A 14,302-nucleotide genomic window follows, 5' to 3' on the forward strand; every position below is an offset into this window, starting at 1 on the left:
GAGGATGATCCTATGAACTTCCGTCAAGCCATGGAAAGTTCTAACTCTCAAAAGTGGAATGATGCCATGAATGAGAAGATAAAGTCCATGAAGGACAATGACGTAAGGGATCTTGTCCCATTGCCTAAAGGTACGAAGCCCATTGGTTGTAAATGGATATTTAAATCCAAGAGGGATTCGAAAGGCAATGTGGAAAGATATAAGGCTCGTCTTGTCGCTAAAGGCTTTACACAGAATTATAAAGAGACTTTCTCTCAGGTTTCTTTGAAAGACTCTTTAAGGATTATAATGGCTTTGGTGGCGCATTTCGATCTTGAGCTTCATCAGATGGATGTAAAGACTGTGTTTCTAAATGGTGACATTGATGAAACAATTTATATGGTGCAGCCAGAAAATTTTGTGTCCAAAGACATAAATAATATGGTTTGAAAATTAAAGAAATCCATCTATGGGCTCAAGCAGGCATCTCGACAATGGTATTTCAAATTTCATCAAGTGATCATCTCGTTTGGTTTTGAGATGAATTTGGTCGATGATTGTGTGTACCATAAGTTCCGTGGTATAAGTATATTTTTCTGGTTTTATATGTTGATGACATTCTACTCGCTAGCAACGATATAGAGTTGTTGCATGAAACCAAGAGATTTCTATCTAAGAATTTATAGATGAAGGATCTTGGTGAAGCATCTTTTGTACTGGTTATTCAGATACATCGGGATCGTTCTCTGGGTATTCTTGGATTATCTCAGAAAAGCTTTATCGAGAAAGTTCTCAAGCGATACGGGATGCAAGATTGTAAACCAATAGATACCCCTGTGGCTAAGGGAGACAAATTTAGTCTCAAACAATGCCCAAAGAATGATTTTGAGGAAAAATAAATGCAGAAGATTCCCTATGCATCTGCAATGGGGAGTCTGATGTATGCTCAGGTTTGTACACGTCCAGATATTGCGTACGTGACAGGAATGTTGGGACGATATTTAAGTAATCCAAGAGTGGAACATTGGAAAGCAGTCAAAAGGGTTTTACGGTACCTACAGAGAACAAAAGATTACATGCTCACATATCAGAGGTTGGATCAGCTTGAGATCCTTTGGTATACTACCTCCGATTTTGTTGGATGCCAAGATAGTATGAAATCTACGTCGGGCTACATCTATCTCCTTGCTCGAGGGGCCATTTCTTGGAAGAGTGCTAAACAGTCACTTATAGCCTCTTCCACTATGGCAGCTGAGTTTGTAGCGTGTTATGAGGCATCCAATCATGGAATATGGCTGCAAAATTTTGTTACGGGACTACGCATTGTTGATGGCATTGAAAGGCCACTAAGATTACATTGTAACAATAAATCAGCAGTTATGTATTCCAATAACAACAGGAGCTCGACGAAGTCAAAACACATTGACATCAAGTTTCTGGTCGTTAAAGAAAGAATTCAGAGTGGAAAGTTGTCTATTGAGCATATCGGTACAAACTCTATGGTTGCGGATCTGTTTACTAAGGGACTACCACCCAAACAGCTTCATGAGCACATTGCTAGTATGGGTGTGATGTCAATTGAGTAAATTCAGTTTTAGTGGGAGTTTGTTAATTTAAATGCTTTTCAGTTGTAGACATTTTCAGTTACAATTATGTAAATTTATTTTATGCAGAAATAAATTTCAAGTTAAATCACACACTGATTATGATTTAAAGTTTGATCTCAATAAGGTTAAAGGGAGGACCAGTTGGAAATAGGCATGTTAAGGTCACATTGCATGAAATTTCCATGCTACACATCCACTTCACGATCCATGTCATTCAGTTGTGTTGGCATATGTGACCATTGATGGGTCTAGTTACCTTGAGTGTAGCGAAGACTGCTTTGATCCTATGTTGATGTGATTGATGGACCGGATTGGTCATAGATACATTTCGGAATGACAACAATTTTTAGCTCATAAGGTTATTCTCACAAACATAATTATAAAGTTGCACATATAACCCAAGTGGGAGATTGTTGGATCAATTTATTTATAGGGCTTATATGTGAATAATTATGTGTTGTGTGTTGTCTATTAAGTTAAGCCCAAAATAAAGTGATCAATTAATGTTTCGGGTTATTGGGCTTTAATGTATCTAATGGGCTGTGGGCCTTTAATGTGTAGAGACATGAGTGTAATTTCTGTTTTTATGATGGGCTAAAACAGAAATATCAGAAGATATTGATAAACATTATCTATAAATATGGGTCATGGTCCTCAGATCCCGCATTATCACTTTCATTATTCTCTCCCCTATTAAGAAAATAGTTCTGAAGAGAAACTAAAGGATTCTCTCAAGAAAGAGCGTGTAGATCTGGAAGATCAAGACACGTTCTAAACAATTCAGGATTATGGTTTCAGGTACGCTTCCGTTTAAGTTTTCAGTCAAATTCTTAATGATTTAACGTGATGGATTCTGCGATTTATGGGTTTTTCCCCCAACATATGAAACTTATGCAAATTAGGGGTGTTCATCGGTCGGTTCGGTTCGGTTTTCCGTTTTTTATTTAGGTTTTTTCGATTTTCGGTTCTACAAATATATAATCCGATATCCGAACCATTTTTTTCGGTTCGGTTCGGTTTTCTACCGAAATAGTTCGGTTATTTCGGTCGGTTATTTCGGTTTTGATACAGTTATTTAAATTAACAATATAAATATATTATAAAATATAATATGTTATCTTTTTAAATGAATTCTTAGTAAAATATTTAAATATAAAGGACAAATGAATTACATAAACAATAATCAACTAAGTATTATTCAAAATAATTCTTCATTCACTAATATCATCTCAATAAATAATATAAAATAAAACAATATTATTAATTTAATTAATTTCGGTTTTTTCGGTCGGTTCGGTTTTGACATTTATAATCCGAAACCGAACCAAATTAATTTCGGTTTTAACATTTATATCTGAATTATAAAATTCGGTTTTCGGTTCGGTTTAGTGTTCGATTTTTTCGGTTTGGATTTTCGGTTTTTTTCGGTTTTATCCGAAGTTTGAACACCCCTAATGCAAATGCAAGATGCTCAAGAACAAGATGAAGATATTCCCGAATTTTTATTGATGATGTATTTCAAAAATTAAAAATCATTAAAAGGTAATATCAAATGAAAAGACGGATCTACAACCACGTGAAGAAAGTGACATGCCACCTAGGGATGGCAATGGGCCAGGGCGGGGGCGGATTTGCCATTACCATATCCATCCCCGAATTCCATCCCCACCCCACCCGCCCCGATCCCCGCTTTTTTGGGTTCGGGGAATCCCCAAACCCGAAATTTCGGGGATCAACTTCCCATCTCCGTTTCAAAAATATTAATATGGCAAAACGACGACAAATTTGGAGATTTTCTCAAACCAAAAGTTATTATTATCTATTATTATTAGAGACAATATTAATATTAATATCAATATCAATATTAATAATAATAAGATTATTAATATTTTAAAAATAATATGATTATTATATTATTAATATTAATAATACTATTATTTTATTATTGATATTATTTTTGGGGCGGATTCGGGGATTTCGGGATGAGGATAATAATCTCATACCCGTCCCGAATTACATCGGAGATTTTAAAAAAATATCTGAACCCGAACCCAAACTCAAAAAAATCGGAGATCCCATCCCCGTTTCGGGTTTTTTCCGCGAGGCCCCAAACTCGTGGGGAAAGTTACCATCTCTAATGCCACCTCAGACTATGTGAAGAAGTGACATACCACCACTATGTAACATATTATTTGCTTTCATAAAAACTTTCCCTGTTTACTCTTTATTTTGGAATCTAGAATTTGAAATCTGATTCTACTATCTATATATTAGAGATGTTTCTGTCCTAAGAGCATAGTCGAGTTTATTCCCATATCTCTATTTTCTCTTTGTAAAATCTTCTTATTAAAAGCTTTCATTCTGAGCAAAAACTTGTGTGAGACGGTCTCACGGGTCGTATTTGTGAGACGGGTATCTTATTTGGGTCACCCATGAAAAAGTATTACTTTTTATGCTAAGAGTATTACTTTTTATTGTGAATATGAGTAGGGTTGACCCGTCTCACGGATTATAACCCATGAGACGGTCTCACATGAGACTCACTCTTCATTCTGGTGTACAAATTGTAAGTCTTTATCTTTATTTGATTTTTAGTTTTAAAGTTTTAGTATTTAAATATTTAGATTTATTTATAGCCTAAATGATAGACTAAATCATTTGTGTTAGATCATAACCTTACTAAAATATGATTTTAACTTATTTAACTCTTAAATTCAGAAAAATTTATTATTTGTTAAAACAAAATTGTTCGAGTTTAACCATAAATTTACAAGTCTATGTTGTAGCCCTGCTTGTTTTGCCAAGAGATGATGTGTGAAGACTTTTACGAGTGGTTTTTTATGAATTTATATTTTTTGAGTTGGTCTCGGTAAAATCCTGGATTATTTTGTAAAAGATCCATACATAACAAATCATTATGAAAATCATGGGTTTAAATGGTATACGACAAAAATTTGTGTGAGACGGTCTCATGAATCGTATTTTGTGAGACATATATCTTATTTGGATTATCAATGAAAAAATATTATTTTTTATGGTAAGAGTATTATTTTTTTATTGTAAATATCGGTAGGTTTGACTCATTTCACAGATAAAGATTCGTGAGACTGTTTCTAAAGAGACCTAATCATGATGTATATATATATATAATATAATATATATGCAGTGGGTGTATATATATGAGGGGTTAAAATGAAAATCAAGACAAATTTTGAGGGACATATGTGAATAACTCGTCTTCTCCAGTAGTCCAATTCCATATCTGCGGTTCCTCTACTGTACACGTGACGAGAGGATCTATCCTCTATATTTTGAAATTGAAATATAAACTGAATCTTGCCAATTGAATTCCTTTATCCCAAGGAACCTTGATCCAGGTTTCGTCGCAGAATTTTGGGATTTCCATCTGTTATTACCCGCAAGTTTCTTCTATAGATTTATTTAAATTTTATCTCATTTTTGTTTGATACACTCTTTCGATTCGCTTTCTTGTTATTCAGATGAGGATGAAAACAGTTGCGGCGGCAGTAGTGGCGGCGCTGCTTGTTGTAGCCGCTCAACTTCCCCTTGGTATAGCTATCCAATCAACTGTCCCCGCATTCCTATGGTCCCCTCATTTAGATGGGTACGATTCCGCGAATTTCTGGTTTTATTTATTTCTTGTTTTGAATTTTTTTGAGTCGTGGCGTCTTTCGAAATTGGAAGTCTTCTATAGCTTGACATATACTAGATTTTGTAACATATTCAGTTTTGTGGTTTTTGAGTCATTATTCCTGCTGGTATGACTGCAAAATAACGATGGATGGTGTAAGAGAGCGTTTGAAAATGAATACTGGAAGGTTGATAGGGCCCATAATCTTGATAACTTGCAGTTTGTAATGTCATCGATGTTCGGCGACTTGGGATTATGCCTACTGGGGTAATACCTTGTCAGGCAGAGTATAGATTATTTTTTATGCGGAAAGGTCTCCGTGTTTGATTAAAGACATTACTGAGACATGCAAATCTGCCTCGTTAACTGCCATGTCACGAGAGCCCAATTGAGCCTGTCTGGTTCATCTCATTGGAGTGTGGGTTGTATGAATTAGTATAGATCTGTAGGGCTTTGAAATCCTTGCATGAAAAAACTCAGACTATATGATTGTAAACCAATTCGTCACCACCAAATTCACATTTTTTTGCCTAGCTTGATTGGTATGGTTAACTTCTGAACTGTTGCAACTGTAATTTCCACGGATGCTGAATCCCATGAGTTCTGACCATGCTGAATCCCATGAGTTCTGACCAAGACCAAGTCACCAAGACAACACCTACGATTGTAGGCCTTAATGAGTAGCTTAATAAGAATTTTCTTTATTTAAATTCTTATACCACATGTTTGTGTGCTATGAGTAAAGCTTTTAGACATATTAGTGTTTTCTTTTCGATGTGCGCTGCGAGGATATGCTAGTTTGTAATACATGTGGGTCATTTAACACATAAGGTAGACACAAGCTTCAAGGGAGGATGAGGTCTATGTTTAACTCGCTACTTCAGTTTTGTTTCATCTCTTGATAGGATCCTTATAGTCGTTTATCTGAGAGTTGATATGTGTCCATCCTTTACAGAAACCTTTATGTTACCTTGAATGCGTTGTTCTTATGGACTAAATTCAAGCTACTTTTTAAAAATTTGAATTCTATTTTGATTCAAATTGAATCATTTTTCTAAAGTAGCTAAAGGATTTTGTTGACCTAACTACCTTTAATATGTAATTCATCAGGAATCTCAGCATTCTGAATGCTCTAATTTCCAGTTGCCGCCAGAAATTCTTAACCATTTCCTGTCTGTGTAGCGCCCTGTGGTTCACATGAGTACATAGTAATGATGTTGTTGGTTGAATGACATTCCTTTTGCCTATTGTTTAAAGATACTGAATAACTTACAGTCCAGGGTCCACTTCTCAGCTTACAATTCTCGATGTGGCGTAGCCTTATTTATGTCTCATAGAGTTCAAGCTTAACGGTCTTACTACCAATATGATATCCTTTGTTCTGTTTCTTTCTTCATTTCAGTATGGATAGTTTTTAATATACATATTGGCAGCAATATCGATATAAGCAATTTTTACCTGGGGGAAGGTGACATGGGCTATGGATAAATCTATGGTTCAAAGAGCTCTCCCTCTTCAATATAGCTCTGTTCCAATTTTTTCTATGCCGCCTCAAGCACAAATTTCAGACTGGAAAACTGACAAAAATGGGCTGCTTCTTCCCGATTCTCTAACAAAGTCTCAATATCTTGTCCTTTGCTTACCTTCCTGACTAATTTTGTTTCCACTCTCTCTTTACTTTGCCAGTTTTTCACGTTGGTATAAACTCTTGCTTTCTACTTCTTGAACATGGGGTAAAGCAGAGGAATAAAGCTCAAAGAAGTCACCACTATCCTGTCCTACATGTTTTAATCCTTGCCTTTCTTTCCTTTTTCTTTGTACCACTTTTCACCAAATAAACTTCTTTTTCCTTGATTCATACCTGGTCCCCCTCCCCTCTTTATTCTACTTTCTGAAAATCTGTTCTGGTTTATGTAATAGTTTATGTTTGAACTTTTTACACTCTAATTTATACACATCATCACATATATGCTTCTGATGGCCTGGCAGATTGAAAGAAATGGTTGACTATAGAACCCTCTCTCCAAAAGATTTAGCAAAATCTGTGATGACCGAAGGAAGGTGGTCGAACTACCTGGTATATTCTGTGCACTTGCTTTATGTTTCGATTGAATTTTGTCCTGCCATACTTATCCTAGAATCAAAGCATTTTTGGCCCAAAAAGTATGATCAATAATTCATTTGTTCCCTCAGTAGTTGAGGGCATTAATTCTTTTGATTACAGTTGAAGCGAAATCTTATAGTGTTTAAATCCTCTTCAGTGCTCTGGAGAGGAAGCTCAAGAGTCACAGAATTTTGCCTTTCTGTTTGTTGGAACAGAGGTAGCAGTATTTCTCTTCTCTATTCTTTTGTCAAGGAAAAAGCTAGCAACCTTTCTCTCTTCCATGATACGCATGCAAATAAAGAGGAATTGGCGACAAAATTTCCCATATTTATTTTAGATGATGATTGCTTACATTTTATTCCTAACTTCAGTAGATGCTCGGTTTAGAATCGATGAACATGACTTTGGATGGATATCAAGTGTCTGTTTCTACTTTAGTTGGAGGCATTATTTTTTCTCATATCAAAATCTCTACCGTTGACATGCATGGGCAACAAATTCAAAATTAAGGATGTATGTCGTAATTAATCAAGAAATATTCAACTCTTTAAACAATTTTCTTATTTTTGATCTGACATTTTCTTCAGTGATCCAAATTTTTGTTTCCGTGGCAGCTACAATCTATTGATATTTCCAGACCCACAAAGGCAGATGCAGCACTTGTAGACTTTCTCAAGGTCAACAAGTTTGTCCAGTTTTTTATGAATTTCCATTTTAGAACCTATATGATTATATCCATTTACAGCTTCCTTTATTTGAGAAAAAATTACTGCAGCACATGGTAGGAAGGGTATTAATTATAGTGTCTCTTCATTTTAGGACTCCTTTTTGAACTCCAGCTTCTCATTGGCATTCCCATATGTGGCTGCATCAGAGAAAGTGGCAGTTGAGTATACGCTCATGGCAGAGTTTGCTGATTCTTGTCAGAATAAAATGGGAATCAACAATGTTGCTCTAATGGGATCTTGCTTAGTGGAGAGTGATAATTTTGATAAACTAGAAGATATTCAGTCGGTTCATGTAAGTACTAGAAAGGCAGTGTTATCTTTATTCATTATGTTTACTTATAGATGGCCGGTCCTTTTTATTTAACCTAATTCATTGATAGGATTACGTTCACTCAAGGATGGAAAAAATTTCAGATAGGAACACAAATCTGATTGTCTTCTGCCATGGACATTCTCATTCATCACAAGATTCTGATCAACGACAGTCTGAAAGTATAAATGGCCTTCAAATATTTACTAACCAGACACTTCGGTGTTTCACAGGCTTATTATTCCATAAGCGGGCAATTTGACTTTGTAATTTGACTAACATGTAGGTAGCATTCTGTCTAAACTTCTCAATGTCGTGGAGCAGTTAGGTGTGAAATACTCGGTGCTTTATGTCTCGGATCCCTTCAGATCAATCCAGCACCCATCTCGTCAGGGTCTAGAAAGGTTTCTTACTGAAGCTCACTTAGGAAATGGATCATCTAACTTATCAGCCTGTGATGGAGTTTGCCAAATCAAGTCATCTCTTTTGGAGGGGATTCTTGTGGTAAGTCGGTGGAATATTCGTCCAATGTCTATATAATTTGCTATGAGAGATATGGAGCTTGACTGCAAATATATGTCTTATCTGGTTTCTGAATTTGGAGTTCCCTGCTCTTTATCAGTTTCTGTGCTGCATTATTTATTTTTTCAGTTACTTTTCATTCTCAATATCAATGACACTCGAATTCATGCTTTTCGCAATGTTTCAGGCAATTGTTTTGCTCATAATTTTGATATCTGGGCTTTGCTGCATGATGGGAATTGATACCCCAACGAGGTTCGAGGCTCCACAGGATTCTTGATCTAGCTGCTTGTGGAATATATATATTTACGTTATACGGTGGTGATCTTGGATATGCGCTTCTATTGGGGCACCCGTATGCCTTTGTCTGTAATCTGTATCATGATTTATATTGTTCCGTTTTGCACCAGTGGTCCATTTCCAGGAAAATAATTAAATGATCGGGGAAGTTGGTTAATAATTTTAGGTCACTCATGAGTTTCATGATTTGAGTCATCTGGTAAAGCATACTTGCAGTGCTTGTATTTTGCTGTTGGTTTCTGAATTACATGTCCTCGTTTCTTTTGCTGCTCCCCTTGTCATCAATAGGACACAGACAGTTTTATTGCCCGAGTGTATCATGCTCTTTTCCCCCATAGTTTTATATCATCATCTGATGCAACCCGGGTCAAACGATGGAGTCGGGTCGGGGACTCGACCGGGTCGGCTATCAAAAAGTATGGAAGGAAATATAAGCTGGACGTTGAAGCAGGAAGAAGGTTCTCGAACGCTTAGAAGGATCTGCAGACAAGAAAAACAACCACGTGAATGGGCGCCGGAAGGGTATCCGGTGTGGCTACTCCGATGCTTAAGTCAGCAGGGTACTCAAGCAAGATAACCAATGTACTCAAGCAGGGTACTCAAGCAAGATAACCAAGATGATTGGTGTGTAATAAATGAGAGCATTAAGTGTTCAGTAATATCTCAATGAATGAATAAATGCAAAACCTGGTATTTATAGTGGAGGAGATAATGATGACCTCGCTCTTTTTGGGGTGTACGAGCATTAAATGCAGTAGGGTGGCTGATTATACGCTATTGTTCTGACATGTCAAATCACACATTAATTGTATCCCATCTGTCTATTCACTCATTAATGTTAACCAAAGAGGAACAGGTCGGCCGCATGCATTCTATTAAGTCAACGTCATTAATTGCTCTCTTGCTTCGAGGTGTCAGAAGAGATAACAGTGCTTAGAACTCGGGTGCCACGTCCTATGGCAACAACTCGGGGGATGGGCTCTTAATCACCGCACTTACTGTCCTGACTCGGGCATCATTCATGGGCCGGACCCATGACCCGAAAATCCCCGGGACCCGTTGATGACCCGGGACATACCGGGGCATCATCACTCCCTCCTTAAATAGTCGGGCTAGAGTTTACTCGCTGTCCCGATTGGTTCCTCATGCCCGGTCAGGAAAGTTACTTCTGCGTTCTTTCTGGACCGATCATAATACCGATGCCTGTACGCAATGCAGATTTGTGACATACATCAATCACATCTCCTGTGCGGTTGTTTCTTCGAGGATGATTTATTACGATATTTCGATAAGCGTGTACGTCTTTTCAACTTCTTGGTGCAATTTCCGATGCCCATCGTAACCGTTGATGTATCCAGAAATTCGACGGTTGTGATTAACCCCTGGCTATTATATATATATGCGACATCTTCTTTTCCAAGTCATCACTAACTTGTTTACTTACTTGAAGGGTCAAATGGCAAGTTCCAGTAACCCGGGAAATTCAAATATGGAGGAAACCTCGTGTCGGTTAACTGAGAAGGAGAAGATCAAAATAGAAGATGAAGTGTTCCATAAGATTGTTCATTACTGGGAGAAACTTCAGAGATTACAACTTCTCCACAAGACCGGAGAAGCTAATGCTTCTAGACTGGTGGTAAAGATGGAGAAGTACCGGGAATGCCTGAACGTTACCGAAGAGGTGAACATCTTCGAGGGCGACTAAATCTACCAGCTGATGTTGCTTAAGGAGATGAAAATCCTCTCGTGCATTACGAGCACCGAGGGCTTCCTCAAGTCTTCCACAAATGAGCTAAGAAAGTGGAAGACTATGTGGGTGCTCTTCGTAAAGGAAGAATATTCTGATGTAACTAGTAGAATTGCTGATAAATAAATAAAATTATCCTTCTGTTTCACCCTTGCTTTGTATTTTTCTAAAATCTGGTCTTGATCTTTATTACTGAATGCTTGCTAGCAAATCAAATGAAGATATCCAACTATCAGTCGGAATGATTGATTACTGGCCCGGGTGCACGGAGCTTAAAACATTGTACCGGGCCTTCGTATTCTCCTGAGAGGGGGACGAAGCCCCAGGACTTATGATATCCTGGTAATCATTAGGATGCCTGGATTGTCATTAAATACTCTCAGGAAACCTTTCGCATTCTGAGTCGCTTCGATAACTGCACACGCCTTCTGGTCTATCCCACATGGTTTTCGAGGCTTTTATTGATCACCCACGTGCACTGGTTTTAATGGTTCCGATACATTATCCTTCCCAATAAATGGCGGCATGCTTTAATTAATCTTGCTCTTTACCTTTCTCTATTTCAAACGTCTTTTCCCTCCTCCCTATAAATAATCTGGTAGGCAAGATGCACCCCTATCAGCAGAATAATGTCAAGCTCCAGCAACTCCAGCACTTGCAGCAGTACTATCTCATCCGTTGGTGCGCAAAGCCAAATCCCAACGGAATTACGTTCATATGTAGAGCTTTTCAAAAAGAATGTCGACGAGTACATTCTGGCCAAAGTCATATGTACTTGGCATAAGCTTCAATTTATCGGTCTTCTTTATTTGAACGGCACCGTCCTTACTCGTTCTCAAAGGATGGTGATGAGGAAATACAGGCGGGAGCTAGGGGTATCCCGCACTGAAGAGTTGTTGACTGACGAGAACCTGCTGGATGCCATGTTGTGGAAGGAATGGCGGCATCTAAATAAGGTTTCGAGTACTGACTCTTTCGTCAACCTCGGCATCCAAGAAGTTGCCGACTGGATGGATGAGTGGAAAGGTCGAGTGGCCTTAGAAATTTCTGTAATACGACGCCGACCATTTCCTTAATAAAAAAGTTCAATGATTATATCTTGCATTTTTCTTTTAATTTCCTGCGAACGTCTTATCACAAATTAAACTAATCACCAATCGGAGAATTAAAAAGATTAACTCAAAATATCACAAAGCGCTGGTCCTTCTGCTGCCTGGGCTTATTAGCTGGGTGCTGGAATCCCCTGTTCCCGAGTTATCTCGTAAGAGGCCGGGACTCTGGATTTTCATAATGGGTAATAGAACTATACGCTGTTTTCATTTTCGACCGTGATGAAATGCTCTATCGGGGCGTGCTACTTCTTTACTTATAAAAACGATCATACCAGACCCGAAAGTCCCGGTCTTCCAATATAGTGGGTATTCATTTTTCAACCTCATGTTTTCCAGGATATGAGTAAGATCGAGATATCACGTTTTCTCGATCCTCCCCTTCGACTTTTCAGCCGATTATCGTGCCGTCATAATGACAACATCCTGTTGACGTGTTGTCAGAGCCTGTACCTATTCTCAGCTATCTTGACGCCTCGATTTGAGCAACTGTCTTTTCAATTTTCCCGCCGAATGATGCCGCTCAATTTCCAAGGCCGATCTGGCCCGTCCAATCCATGTTAGATCAACGGCATAGATTCCATCCTCCCTTATATATAGCGATCCATCGATTTTTCTAAAAATCACTTGCAAATTATTCTTCGGCGAAGCCCTGCTTGTTTTCTTTTTCGATCTTCTCCGTAGATTTCTTCTCCGGCGATCTCTCCGGCCATCCCCATAGTTCGCACCTCCCCCCAGTAAGTTTCTCTTTTCTGCGTCTTATTTACTTCTCTTCCATCATGTCCAATTCCACTTCTTCTACCTCTGGCAAAAATTCTAGGGGTCTATCGGAGGATAACTCCCCCACCCCTTCTGAACAGTCTGTTCAAATCCCAAGGGGTATGCCTACTGTTTCTTCCCGACCCCTAAGTTCCCGAGTAGAGGGAAAGATAAAATAACAGGGCCCTTCTGGTTTTCTACGGTGACTTCCACACTCCGTCCAGGTAGTGTAGGGGACATTCGGTCCTTGGGAACTATTCCCCCTGCTTATGACATTAGAATTCCCGGTCCTAACGACCATCCTGATACCCCCTCCTCCCGGATACCATGCCTTCTTCCTTGAGCAACTCAGAAGTGGTCTCCGTTTCCCCGTTCCTCATTTTTTGAAGAAGTTGCTCAATTTTACCATCTTCCCCTCAATAATCTCCATCCCAATGCTTTTCGCATTATGGTAGCTACTTTTGTTTTGTTTCGCATAAAGCTTATTCCGATTGACTCCTCCATCTTTCACTATTTTTATTCTTGCCGATTTAATGAGGGGGTTTTTTCTTTCATGGCTCGGATGCATTACCGGTTCTTAACCGACATCCCTTCTTCTCTAAAGGGATGGAAAACAAAATTTTTCTATCTTCGATTTCCGACTCTCCCATCCTGTACCTTGGGTTTTCTGTCTTCCCTGCCCAAACAACCTGAGCTTCCTCGGGATTTCAAGCTTCTCCCCTCTTTTACACATGCCTGGGATACCTTGGAAAATCAATCCTTCTTATCCTCGGTGCTAATCGGGACGAAAAACTTGATTTCCTACGGGATCGGGTCCCGACCTGAAGATCTGGTGGATCAGATCATTGATGAGGTTGATCAACCAGAGTCACGGGCAAGTAAATTGTTTTTCCCGACTCTTTCATTATTCTTTAGTGACTTTAATTTCCTGATTCATGACATCTTTGATGTAGCCAAAGAAAATATGATCAGAGCGAGCTTTCAAGAAGCTGCCGCTAAGAGGAAAGCGGAGCAAAGAGGCTTAAAGCGGAGAAAAGGGCGAAGGAGGCCCGAGAACAGGAGGAGTGTCGAGCCAGGGAGGCAGCTGAAGCTGGTGAGGTGGAAGTGCGTCGAGCTAGGGAAGCGGCTGAAGCTCGAGAAACAGAGGAGCGCAGGGCCAGGGAGGCGGTCGAGGCAGAAGAGCGCAGGGTCCGGGAGGTGGACTTGGCTCGGGAATCAGAGATTAATGCCCAAGCGGAGGCCATTTCTCCCCGAGCAGAGCCTATCTCTTCGGGAGAGGAGGGGGACTCGGCTCCTCTGAATCGTCGAAAAAGGAAGGCCACCACGGAGCCACGGGTGGAGACGATAATGGTGGAAGATGATGTTAGAGTAGGTGCCCGTCGAGCCAAGTGTTGGCCGAGTGTTCACAATGAAACTCTATGTATAAGCAATCTTTATTTTAGTAATATTTGATATTATTATTTGGCACATCTTTATCTGTATACC

General features: G+C 39.0%; 2 protein-coding genes across 4 annotated transcripts; both read left to right on the forward strand.

The window, feature by feature from the left end:
• The first annotated feature begins 878 nt into the window (after positions 1-878).
• LOC140840737 (secreted RxLR effector protein 161-like) lies at positions 879-1,565 on the forward strand. Its single transcript, XM_073207908.1, has one exon. It carries the CDS (start codon positions 879-881, stop codon positions 1,563-1,565), a length of 687 nt encoding a protein of 228 aa, XP_073064009.1.
• A 3,192-nt stretch (positions 1,566-4,757) lies between these two features.
• On the forward strand, positions 4,758-9,469 carry LOC140841288 (uncharacterized). 3 transcript variants are annotated; one of them, XM_073208588.1, is made up of 9 exons: positions 4,758-4,870; positions 5,087-5,211; positions 7,228-7,315; positions 7,500-7,559; positions 7,957-8,019; positions 8,162-8,362; positions 8,451-8,562; positions 8,667-8,884; positions 9,090-9,469. In XM_073208588.1, exons 2-9 carry the CDS (start codon positions 5,087-5,089, stop codon positions 9,180-9,182), a joined length of 960 nt encoding a protein of 319 aa, XP_073064689.1. In that variant the 5' UTR covers positions 4,758-4,870; the 3' UTR covers positions 9,183-9,469. The 3 variants fall into 3 exon arrangements, with proteins under 3 accessions (XP_073064689.1, XP_073064688.1, XP_073064687.1); XM_073208587.1 differs by having other exon boundaries at positions 4,796-4,963; XM_073208586.1 differs by having other exon boundaries at positions 4,802-4,994.
• The last annotated feature ends 4,833 nt before the right edge of the window (positions 9,470-14,302 follow it).

Source organism: Primulina eburnea, chromosome 9, assembly GCF_022965805.1.
Source record: "Primulina eburnea isolate SZY01 chromosome 9, ASM2296580v1, whole genome shotgun sequence".
In the NCBI taxonomy this organism is placed as follows: Eukaryota; Viridiplantae; Streptophyta; class Magnoliopsida; order Lamiales; family Gesneriaceae; genus Primulina; species Primulina eburnea.